Genomic DNA, 12807 nt, shown 5'->3' with positions numbered 1-12807 from the left:
CAGATAAAGATAAGATAAAGATAAAGATAAAAACAGCCTTTATTGTCCCACAGAGGGGAAATTTGGGTGTAACAGCAGCCGCAGTTATTATAAATATAAATAAAGATATAATAATTCACACTATTAAGAAAAGAATATATATAAAATCAACAAACAAGATTAACCTTAATACTACTAATAATAACACTATATACAATGTACATGATGTGCCTGTGTGTTGAACCTTAACAGGCCGGACTATTTACAGTATATTATATATTATCCTACATTGTGTAGGCTATTGTGGTTTTTGTTGGGAGCAGTGATGGTTATAAAGTCTTACAGCTGCTGGGAGGAAGGATCTGCGGTAACGCTCCTTTGTGCATTTAGGATGCAGCAGTCTGTCACTGAAGGAGCTCTCCAGCTCAGCAACAGTTTCATGCATGGGGTGGGAGACTTTGTCCATCAGTGATGTTATTTTGGTCAGAATCCTTCTGTCTCCCACCACCTGCACTGAGTCGAGAGGACATCCTAGGACAGAGCTGGCTTTCCTGATGAGCTTGTCTATCCTCTTCCTCTCAGCTGTAGACAAGCTGCTGCTCCAACATACTGCTGCATAGAAGATGGCTGATGCCACCACAGAGTCATAGAAGGTCTTCAGGAGTGTCCCCTGCACTCCAAAAGACCTCAGCCTTCTCAGCAGGTAGAGTCTGCTCTGACCCTTCCTGTAGAGCGCATCAGTGTTATGAGTCCAGTCCAGTTTATTGTTTAGGTGAACACCCAGGTACTTATAAGAGTCCACTATCTCAATGTCCACTCCCTGGATGTTCACCGGTGTCCGTGTGGTGGGTCTGCGCCTGCGGAAATCCACCACCAGCTCCTTGGTTTTAGCGGCGTTGATCAGGAGGTGGTTCCGCTGGCACCAGTCCACAAAGTCCTGAGTCCACTGTCTGTACTCTGAGTCATCCTCACCTGTGATGAGGCCAACTATGGCAGAGTCGTCAGAGAACTTCTGCAGATGGCAGCGTGGGGAGTTGATGGAGAAGTCTGCAGATACTACTGCGATTCTCTTTTTTAAAGTTTATTCTTGCATTTTTTTAATCTTAGATGAAGCACAATTTTACATTTGATAAATGGACTGGTTCATTCACACTGCGATAAACACATGGGGAGCAATTCAGAGTCCAGTATCTTGCCCAAGGATACTTTGGCATGCAACCAGGGATCAAACCACCAACTATCTGATTAGTAGATGACCTGCTCTTCCTCCTGAGCCACAGCCACCCCCTTTTACTTGAATTACCTGAAGCACCATAAAGGCCCAATGACAACAAACAGAAAGCAGTAAGACAGTGGAAAAAACTCTCACATTGAGCTTAAGTGAAAGTAGAGCATATAAACACACAACACATTATCTATAATACAGAACACTTGTTGGACTGGGCTGCACTCTGCAATCTCCCCTCTTCCTTTTGCCTCCCCTCTTGTCTTTCTCTAAATGCAAGGAAGGCCACCAGTTTCAGATGGAGGTACACTAACATGCATGAGTGACTGTACCACTACCATAGTGCAAAACAGGAATGCTTTGATTGCAGCACAATGTGCACAGAGGGCATGTGACATCATTCTTTGCTAGGGGTGGTATTACACTATTATCTTTTAACAAAGAGTTGGAGGTGGGCTGTGGCCCAGTTCTACTCCTCTGGGTGCAACAAGGAGTTATTTTCATTATCTTTTTTATTTTCACCTTGCTTATTATATCTGACAAACCCTAATTTCAAACATCACAGAAGAGTAAGATAACAAACAAGTTTACATGCAAGAAACCCCAGGGAACAGTTGTCCTTTTTGCTTAAATGACTTGAAAGATTAGCCCGAAATGCTTGGTGATTAATTGTCTGCTGGATGACAATAATTGCTTTAGCTCTAGAGAAATGTAATTAAATTACAAGTATAACCAAATCACTTGTGGCCCACTATGGACTTCCTGAAGATCTGTTCAACTATTTTTAGAGGTTTAACTGTGTTTCATTTGATTTCAAGCATCATTTGTTTATTCTACTTCATTTTATTTGTTTGCTGAATAAAATAAGATGGATTACATGAATAGGATATATATTATATACCTTCCAAGGAGGTTAACATTACAAATATAACATTATGAAATTATTTCTAGTCACACTATTGGCAGGAAACTGCTTTGACCCTATACTGGAAGTCTTTTGGCCAGTTTTAGTTTTATTTCATTTTCTCTTCTCACAGAAGCAAAATTGCACAATGTAGTCAGGCATTTCAAATAAACAGTTCGTTTTGTTTGGTGTCTCCATCATTTAGGTTACAAAACAAATGGTCTATAAAGGAAGCGACGTGCACTGAATCAGGGATGCTTCACTGGTCTCCAGTCATGCGCCCTAGAGGTCTAGGGCCAGGGGTATTTGCGTTGTGGTGACTTGAAGCTTGAGATAAGTGACCACCGTGCACGCGCACGTACTCACCACACAAGTCACCACCCATTGCGTCAGCGCGCTCCCGCATCCTTACCGTCAGCGCGCGTGCTCCGTGCGGGATGCTGAATTGTAGGTGATGATGGCGGAAGGGGAGCAGCGCTGAGTTTCATCTGAGTTTTTACCACAGCTGTAGAACCATCTACAACATCGTTTCTCTCCGTCGAGACCTATCCCGAGGCGATGGGGAACGAGGCCAGTATGGAAGGGGAGGGACAGGCGGGACAGCCCGGCCCCGCCGTCCCTGCAGCAGGGGCTCCGGCTTCCATTTCAGCACCACCGGACTCTGGACAGCTCATCAAGCCCAGCAATGGAGCGCCAGCCGGAGGAAGTGGGGCTGGACCCGGGCCGGGGATTAACAGGTAGCAGCGATAGCTAGGACACTTGTCCGCCAAAGTGTGGAGAGAAATCAGGGAGGCTACATGGCAGCGTGGTGTGTAGCGTACATTAGTAGCCTACGATGTGCAGCGTAGATATAGGATCAACCGACTGCGTGTAGATAGACTTGAATGGGCGCTAAATTATTTATTTCAATATCATTGTCAACACAATTCACCACCCCCTTTCAGGTCCATTTATACTTTTTTTTTTTGGCAACAACACCCTGTTAGTCAAAATTAATATGCAACGCTTTCGATGTGGAATCAATAAAACGTAAATATAGCTCTCAGACGTCTCAAGGAGGAATTTCTACGCCCGTTTTCACGGTATCTGTCCCGAGGCATCAGTAAGTATCATGAATGAAAGAGCGACATAGTGAGGCAGTGCCAAGTAAATATGAAGACTGATCTCACAAATATTAATGCCCCCGTAGCTTCAGGTGATAAATAAATAATAAATGTAAATGATTCAAAGTGCACCGGATCTCAAGTTGAAGGGCTCATTCGCTTCCATTACATGTTGATTTCCCGATCATGCCTCGACAGCAGTACTAGTAAATAGAGAGTCATGTGAAATCACCTTCCACCTTGCAAGGAGACGTCTGTAGGATGACAAAGCTACAAAGATATCGCCAACGTCATTGTGAGAACAGTCCCTAAAAAGCATATCCCACAGCTGTTCTGGTTAACAGATCTTAGTCTCAGTCTCAAATCAATATGCATCCAGTGAAAATTGTTTTTCCACTTTCCTGTGCACTGCACAGAAAAACAGTAATTTCCTCTCCTCAAGAGTGGCGTTGCATCTCACCACAAGAAATCCAGACACTCAGCTCAAACACGTTATGGCGTTATGGTGGCCTTAATGTGACAGCATCACCTTCAGATTAACAGGAACATATAGTACATGACCCCACCCCCCATTGCTGGCTTATACTAACATCAATGTGGGCTACTAAAATATTAGCATTTTCCCAAAAGCCAGCACAAATCATTAGTGTGATCACATGTAGCAGTTTGCACGTCTGTGTTTTCTGTGTGGGTGTGTGGGAGGGATTGCCTTTCCAACAAGATCTGATGTTGCCTTAATTATACAGTTCAACAGTTGTAGACCTGAATACGCACATGCACAGACACAGCTGTGTCTCAGATTTGCCACACCTGCTTACAGTCCCATTCCTTGCATTTTAGCCTGATATTCAAATTTGCAGGCTGTTCTCTTCATGCAACAGACATTTGGTTTGAGATTCTCTTGTTTTTTTTTGTTTTGTTTTGTTTTTTTTATGTCATTGCACTACTGCTTAAGTTCTTTTATTCCACAATGAGTTTTAATGGACTCTATGTGTGTTCTGCAAAAGGATACCATATGCTTTTAATAATGTCCAGCCCCATTCATGTTTCTGTTCGGCAAAGCATTCACTGTTCATCCCTTCTATTCACTTTGGAACAGGTTTAAATCCTCATAGCTCCCTTGTAACCTCATGATTCTTTTATATCTTGATTTCTCGCTGGTATCCACCCTAAGGTATCTCATAAAGTGATGGCTAGTGCTGAGAGACTGAGTGTACTAAGAGACAGAGGGAGGCATTGTAAGAAATCGGCAGGGAGAGAGACAGAGAGTATATCATGTGGTAATTTAAACAGTCTTCTTTAGATTGTGGCTGCACATTCAGTCTGAATCTTGCCATAACATATTCCTTTACAAAGACCTTGTGAGCGTTTAAGAAATAATGAGACAACGGCTGGGTTGAGACTGTAGATAGGAGACTTTCATCTGAATTAAAATGAGTTGCATCATTTTATGAGTTTGCCTATTAATATGAATAAGGATATAATATGCTTTATATATTATTCAAGTAAAGTATATCTTTATTAATAAAGTTCTATATGGGACTTTTTTTTTGGACTAATTCAGCCCATATTACATTTTATTTATTGCAGTCAAAGAACTATATCCGGGTCCCTGTATGAGTCCATAAAGCTATGGGAGACACCCCACCCTTCTGCTTCATGAAGCACCACAATAGTTTTCTTTGCTTATCATAACAGCTTTGACTAAGTGCACAGTCATCCTGACTTATTGACCATAACTGAAAGGCAGTCTGACACAAGCTCCAAATATTTCCTGTTTACAGTGATGAGCTCAGTGTGTTGCTGCTATGGCATCTCCTCATTTTCAGTCTAACAACTCAACTGGTGGAGAGCTGATATTGATATTAAATGTGGTTTTGAGTATTGCCACTGGTACTTCACGAACCCAGACACAAGTACAGTGCATAAAACCGATCAAAAGTAATGGATACACTCAAATTCAAAGGCTTAGTTTTAAAACACTATGCCCTCATATAAGCCTTCAGCAGTGAAACCACGACATACTATATAGTCTGCATACTCCAAATTCAAAGCAGTTTGTATTGTTTATGAACAGGGGAGGGGACATTTACAGGTTATCATTAATATCAATATCATTATCGATTCTGCTAATAGGTTAGAGTCTTCATCTATTTGCTTATTGAGTCCTGATTGGTTTCTTTGTGGAAAATAAGTAGGCTTACATAGGTTTTCAGCATCAACACAATTGTTCTATTATCTCTGTGGCAGAACACATTATAGTAACAGAGTAGAAAAAAGGCCCACCATGAGTTTGACATCATTGTTAGTCAATGCACAACTGTCAGAAAAACAAGCCAGCATTGTTAAAGGAATTGATAAGCTGGGAGGCAAAAGATTTAATTATTTCTCAACTGGAACCAGTTCTAATGACATTTTTATGAACAGAAAATAGATGTCTACTAGGGCTGCTCCTTTATGGCAAAAATCATAATCACAGCTTTTGTTGATAATGAGATCACGATTATTCAATATGATTACTTACAGATGTAAAAAATAATGGATTTATCAAACTTTCAAAAGAGAACAAACTTGTCTTATTAATTAAATGAATTTCCTTTAATTATAATTTAAACAAATAAACTAACTAAACAAATGTGAGCTGAATTAAGCCTGATGGAAAGAGAATTTAAGTTTTTATGGAGAAAAAGGTAAAGAAAAAGGATAAAAAGTTTTATCACAATCCTTTGATATTTATGACTTCTTGCAGTTGTAATTGAAATTAAAATGCAATTACTTTGCACAGCTCTATTGTCTACCTTTGGTTGATTGGCAGCATGTAAGGCGTGCATTCTTGGGAATTCTGTGTAACCTTTTATAGAACACATTTTTACTCTTTTGTGGTTTTTACATTCATAGACATCAGTGGCAAATTGCTGCAAATTGATGTCTTGAAATTATTAGTATTTTTTATCTTATACTGGTGAAGCTGACTAAAACCACATATTCAAGACAAGTACAATCCCCTACACTTTGTGCTTTCAGATTCAGATGGTTCATTTTAAAGATGCCGAGGCTACTCTGTAGATGAAACTGAACTTGAATGCCACATTGGATCTTCTGGCAGCACAGACGCTGTCTGGTTTAGTCACACACTGGATGCATTATGCCATCAGAGTAACAATCACCACAAAACATAATACAGCTGTAGCTCACAGCTTGCGTGCTATCTTTGAGGTTGCTTTTGAAGGAATGTTTGCATGATCTTTTTGGAAAGACTCTTTAATGTACTGAGCCATGTTTCACATTTATGATACGAGGCATTGCAGGGCAAAGTTCAAAGTTTCATCACTGCAGCTACTACTTTTACATTTGTCCAGCATGATTGGGAATATATTGGCTCGAGAGTAGGCTTTCACTTCATCTATGACTTGGCTGCTCATAATTTTTTTAGGGCAGCCAAGCTTGTCTGATGTTAAAGTATGAAAAATGGTGTAAATAATGGAAACAAGAAGTGCTGTGCACTCTAACAAAGCTACCCAACTCTGTCGGAGACACTGTAATAATTAATTTAACGCACTTTGTCACAACCTTTGTTGCAGATTTGGCTAATTGTAAAAATTAATGTCATTAATTGTGTGTCTGACATCTTTTCTGGTATTTAATGGCAATAACTAATAATCACTTTATTTTTTTTTAAACAATTTTAGACAGAAATGACTGAAATGTGTGTCAGTCCTTTGTTCCTCTTATACATATATATACATATACATCTCATTTCTTTTTCAGTGATTCACTTAAGCACAGAAGTGCGCTTGTCTAATGTCCAGCAGCCACTGCATGACAAAATTAAATCTGCCCTGCTAGATAATTATGAAGCTGTAAGTGTTTCCTTCTGGGAAATAAACATAACCTTGTTACTTTTTTTTTTTTTTTTGATGTGGTGTTCCCAGCGCTGATTGAAAAACAAGTGTGGTAGTTGTTGATGCTTTTTGAAGAGCAGATACTTAATGGTGGAGTTACACTTTATGTGATACCTTGAGCATGAATTTAGACATTCACATCAAATAATTCCATTAATCATGTACAAGTCCCATTCATACCCTCCCTTTTTACTTTGACCTTTAACTACTGCTAAATAGGAGGAACAAGATGTTTTTTTATTCAGAAGCCTCAGCTACAGTTTAGTTTCCTGAAACCTGAAAGCATCTCCACTGTAAAGACTCTGTAACTTTATTCAGCTGAAATTAAGTACATATCACTCAGATAACTTTCCCTCTACCAACAGGTTTAATTGGGACACCAGATGTTAGGGTGAGGTCACTTAAATTCATCTGATAAAAATAATTATAAGTGAATGCCTACTGTTTATTGTTTAGTTGCAATGGTTTTTACTGTTCAATAAACCCTTTCAAAGCAATGTAATGGGTTGGTACATTGGATAGGTCAGTAATTTGATTTCTAAAAGGGGAATGAATACTGTTAGTTAAAAGGTGGTCTGCACACAACTCTGCTTGAGGACAGATGTAAATGTACACAAAAATAGAAGACTTTGCTACTAAATTATTTCACAAATAAGCTCTGATTTGATGTTTAAGGGAACTCATGTTATTCTGTATTTAAATTGAAAATGTACTTGAGCATTAGATTTTGATCAAAAAGCTCTTAGGCCTGCAAGCAGCTGTGGCTCTTATACTGGATATTTAATAGTGGATTATGCTGAATTACTTTGTCTATATCCATCACTGTGCAAACATCACTGCCACTGGGTGGATACGCTTCTTATGCTAATGAAAGCATTGACAGGATTACCATGGCTACTTGTGGCTCACCTTTCCTGTCTTACATTGCCAATCATGTCTGGATGTGTTTTAGCAAGCAACTGAAGGATATGCAACAGATAAAATAAATAAAAAATAAATAAATCACACTTTGTTTAATAAATATTGGGGAACTACAAAGAGCCAGCTAGCTTAGCTTAGCATGAAGATAGGAAAAATATTGAAAACAGCTAACTTGGTTCTGTCTGAAGGTAACATAAGAAAGGGAGGCTCAGAATACATTGTATCTAATTTTTTTTTTAGTACAAACTGAGGTTTTTCATGTGATAGCACACAGTGCTCAAGAGTTGTCTGCCATATTGGATGTGATACAACCACCGGTTGCAAGGACAAAATGTGTGTCCCCTGACTGGTTGGCAGTGGTTCCTGGAGATTTCTGGCTGTCACAAGGAGGATTTTGCCAAGCAGTTGGGGAATACACAATAGTCCCTAGTAAAAGGTGATTGTCATGGGATCACTGACTGGTCTTAGGCCTGTGTGACTGGGGCTTTAGCAATCATTTACCCTGGAACTGCTGTAAAACTCCAGCAACCACTCCTAGCTGGTCGGGGAAAACAGATTTTTCCCTCATGATGGTCAGGGTCCGGTTTCTAGGCCTGTATGAATGTGGCCTTACTCACTTGATCTTACACTGTCACCATTATTGTCACACATCATAAATGGTGAACAAGTTAATGTCACATGGTTGGTGGTCATGTGTCTGCAAAACCTACCTATATGTTGTCACTGTGTGGTTGTTAGGAACTCCCCAGTAACATTAGACAGGAATAAGATTTTTTCCATTACAATAGAGGTACACTAAATGTTTCTCCCTGTACCCAAATTTTTATTAAGCTATGCTAAGTGGCTGCTTGAAGTTCCCTTATATTACTGTTCTGATATGAGAGTGGTATAAATTTTTCATCTAACTCTTGGCAATCCAGGGAATAGTATTTCCTGGAATATTGAACAGTTCCTCTGAGATTCATACTGTCTTGCATTGCAATTTTTAATTAGTGTTTTTTTTTTTATCAGTAACAATCAAATACTGTCACATGCGTGATTAAGACTGTATAGACAATCTAACCAGCTTTCTGTTCATACATGATTTGAAGTTTCACATGGAGCTCCCCATCACGAAAGACTGGCAACACACAAATGCTTTACTGTCCACTTTGTGGAGCAATGTGTATTGCTTTAGCCACAAAGATACAAGTTGCTCTCAGTGGATTACCACGTATTGATATATGAGGACATCTAAAAAATCTTTTGAAAAAGTGTCCTTAAGTTTAAACTATGTTTTTGACTCTCATTAAACCATGATGCCTAAGGCTTTTCAAAAATCACAAAAGACTCCACTTAGTGCCTCGGCATTTTAGGTGGCAATTATTATGTGAAAATTACCTTTACATAGACTCACATGTAGACTACACAGTGTATCAACGGTGGGATGCATTAGCAATATCTGAAAAATTTTGGAGCCCCTTTCAGATGTGCACCACTTTCCGTTTATCTAACGGCTTCGTGTCTGAATGTGCACCCTCGTCACTAAAAGCAGCAGCAGCGATGGTCATGCCAGGTCACACCTGATAACATTAAGTATCCTTTTCAACACAGCGCAAGTCTGAATGCATGGCATCACATCCATTATTGGATAGGTACACACAAGACTGTAACTGTGTTTATTCAGAGTGAGAGAGAGTTGCATGCATTTATTCACACAGCACAACAGCAGTACTTCATTAATTAGTTATGTTAGATTATCCCTGACATTGAGGCAGGATCAATCAGGATCTCACTGCAAATTACAGTATGCGCTTCACTACAGGCAGGTGAGCTGTAGTTTATAAGCTGCAGTCTAGTAACTGGCTGATCAGTTAAGTTATTAAAGTGTGTATGGATGTACATATAGCATGCTGCTTTTCTAATTATCAAAACAACGGTCAGATTACAGCTGTTAATCAAAGAAAACTCTAAACTCATTTATTATATGTTACTTAGTGTCAGATCTTGCCCATACTACATAACATTGGCAATACTGTTAACTGTTCTGTCAGTGTTCCCTGAGGATTATTAAGATAAAACTGATCTATCTGAATGACAGAATGCCTTCATTTTAAAAGATTAATGAAACCAGCAATGTTACATATCACATGCCTGAGAAGGACTGAGTTTAGCCTCAGAAGGAGCGAAAGTGATGGTCTGCCATAGACTGTCGGCAACTGTGTGAATTTCAAGTTCACAGTCAAGCGATGAAAAGTAAAGATTTTTCCCAATGGGCTCACTGCGGTAAACACAGAGCTCCTGTAGAGAGTTGAACAAGGTTAGAGTTTTGTAGCAGCTCAAGTCTTTGGCAGTGAGTCACAATTGCTAACATGCTCTATTTTAATTCCTTTATTCTTCCCATTATCGCCACACTTCCCTCACTGTGGATCCAGGGCTGCTGCTTAGACTGTCTTTGAAGATGATGGGCATGACAAAACAAGGTCTAAGTTGTTATGACAGAGGAAATCCTCCGCTCCTATTTAACTGTTGGCATCAGTGCCTCAAGGCCAGGATGTGCAAGAAAACCCAAAGTTTACAGTCCTGATATACCACCTTTGCTCTGCCCAAACAGTTGCCGAGGCGAAAACAGACCAGCTTTAAAGTAGAGCACTTTACAGAAACTGATAGAGGCACTGTCAAATAGTCAGCATTTGATTTACTCTTTGCCAGTGTTTTGAGTAGTATGCTATCACATCATGAACCACAATAAAATCTTTTAATGATATGTGCGCCTAATGCATCTCAGACGTGAAGGACTCCAAAATGCACCACTTATGAAGAAGCATCACTACTTATTTGTATTCAGTAGATATTACCGCTATAAAAGCCTACTTAAGAAGACATTAAATGCAGTGCATTTAAAGTATATACTATTTTCTTCTAAATATAAAGGGTAAAATATGATATGTTAGAACAATAAATTAGTTTTAATGACAAACAAAGCTTTTGAATTCACTGATTCCTATGTTTTCCTAAGTCTATACCCAGAATTACCCTGGGTATACCCAGAATCACTAACACCATGTTTCCCTTAATCATTGATACTTGGCATTCTTCTTTCAGTCCCATGACTTTCCCGCAATCACCCCAAAAGGCTTCTGTGGTTATGTTTTTGCAGGGAAAGTTGCTGCATGATGACAAAAGGGAAAAAAAACTGGCTTGTAACCCATTATTGTTATTTCCAACACAGAATGCGATGAGTTTTTATTTAAATGCTCTTACTTATGCAGTAGATGGCCTTGCATTCATGAGTAAAAAATACCATTGACTGGGTGTCTGTGAATGTGTGCTTATAGGAATAAGAGTGCAAACTGGACTTAAGGATTTTATTAGTCACAGACACAGTGAATATGTGTGCTTCACTGCAGTGTGACATAGTGATCAAGGCTGTGTCATACAGCAACTCAGCAAAAGAATCTGAGAAAGAAAAATATTTTAAGAATATATATATATATATATATATATATATATATATATATATATATATATATATATATATAAAAGTGTAAAATGTATGTAGAGTGTGTAAAAATCATTCTTGACCTTGCAAAGTGTCCACCTTGTTCTGTGTTCTTTTTCATCCCTCTGTCAGGCCACCTCCATCAGACCCAGGACCTAAAGCAGGAGTGCAGATCGGGCATGGGACAGGTGACAGGTTGGCTTCCCATGACACCCCACAGCATGCTGCACCTCATGGAGAGCAGGGCCAGGGCCATGTGGCCAGAAAGAGTCTGCAGGTGGACGTGGGTAGTAGCAGAACTGGGAGGTCCCCTTCTGTGTCCCCAGACCGAGGCAGTGTCCCCACCTCCCCTTACTCTGTGCCTCAAATAGCACCCATGCCCAGCAGCAAACTGTGCCCCGTCTGCAAAACCACCGACCTGATGGGCACTGGGGATGACAAGCCGAATTTCAACACCTGCACGCAGTGCCGCTCCATGGTGTGCAACCAGTGTGGCTTCAACCCAAACCCTCACCTAACAGAGGTAGGCAGTGCTGCTTCACCGGGATAATTTTATTTTGAAGGATTGTTCTCTTTTTTCTTCCTGTTCTATTGTAGTTTACTGAACCAGCATGGCACATCGTAAAGGTGGTATACATCTGAATTCCCCATTGCTGTCGCTGACAGTGAGTGAGTTACAAACATAGTTAGCATCTGCCATGGTGCATTCACATGGAAACAAAAACAAAAATGCAACCGTGTAATCGACTGCACAAACACATTTGGTATGAATTCAGGCATACAGCATTACAGACTGCCTCAGAGCTAAAGAGAATAAAAGGAAGGAAGTGACTATTTAATGTTGACAAACTGAGCACAAGATTTTCCTTGTTTAGTGTAGGATTATTTCTCATATTGTGAAGCTTCGTGTTTAAAAATCTACAGTATCATTCAGATACACGTACTGCATGTCTAAAGTACCAGTAGACACTCACCTGTTGACCCCCTTTTGCCTTCTGAATTGCCTTAATTCTTTGTAGCACCATTCAGTAAAGTACTGGAAACATTCCTCAGCGTTTTTGGTCCATACTGAAATAACAGCACCAACCCAGTATCACGGCAAAGCATGTAACAGACACATGGGTCAATCGTGTATTTGTCACGCTTTGCCTTTCCTAGGCATGAAATGGACACGCATGCAAGTTGCATATTTTATTTATAGCCAACAAGATAGATGGCTGATATGTATTTACATTCGGCCTCCCTATACCTATAGTCTTGTCTTTTCTTTTTCTTAAGTAATCTTGGTAGTG

The 12807-nt window shown here is 39.7% G+C and overlaps 1 protein-coding gene across 1 annotated transcript in view; it reads left to right on the top strand.

Moving 5' to 3' along the window:
* Positions 1-2666: 2666 nt before the first annotated feature.
* Positions 2667-12807, top strand: part of bsnb (bassoon (presynaptic cytomatrix protein) b) — an 81771-nt gene continuing 71630 nt past the window's right edge. The window contains 2 exon segments of the mRNA XM_030729343.1: positions 2667-2845; positions 11648-12038. Of these exon segments, the coding sequence (XP_030585203.1) occupies positions 2667-2845; positions 11648-12038 (570 nt within the window).

This window comes from Archocentrus centrarchus, chromosome 5, assembly GCF_007364275.1.
Source record: "Archocentrus centrarchus isolate MPI-CPG fArcCen1 chromosome 5, fArcCen1, whole genome shotgun sequence".
In the NCBI taxonomy this organism is placed as follows: Eukaryota; Metazoa; Chordata; class Actinopteri; order Cichliformes; family Cichlidae; genus Archocentrus; species Archocentrus centrarchus.
The sequence above is the reverse complement of the archived record's forward strand: the minus strand, read 5'-3'. Positions and strand labels throughout refer to the sequence as shown.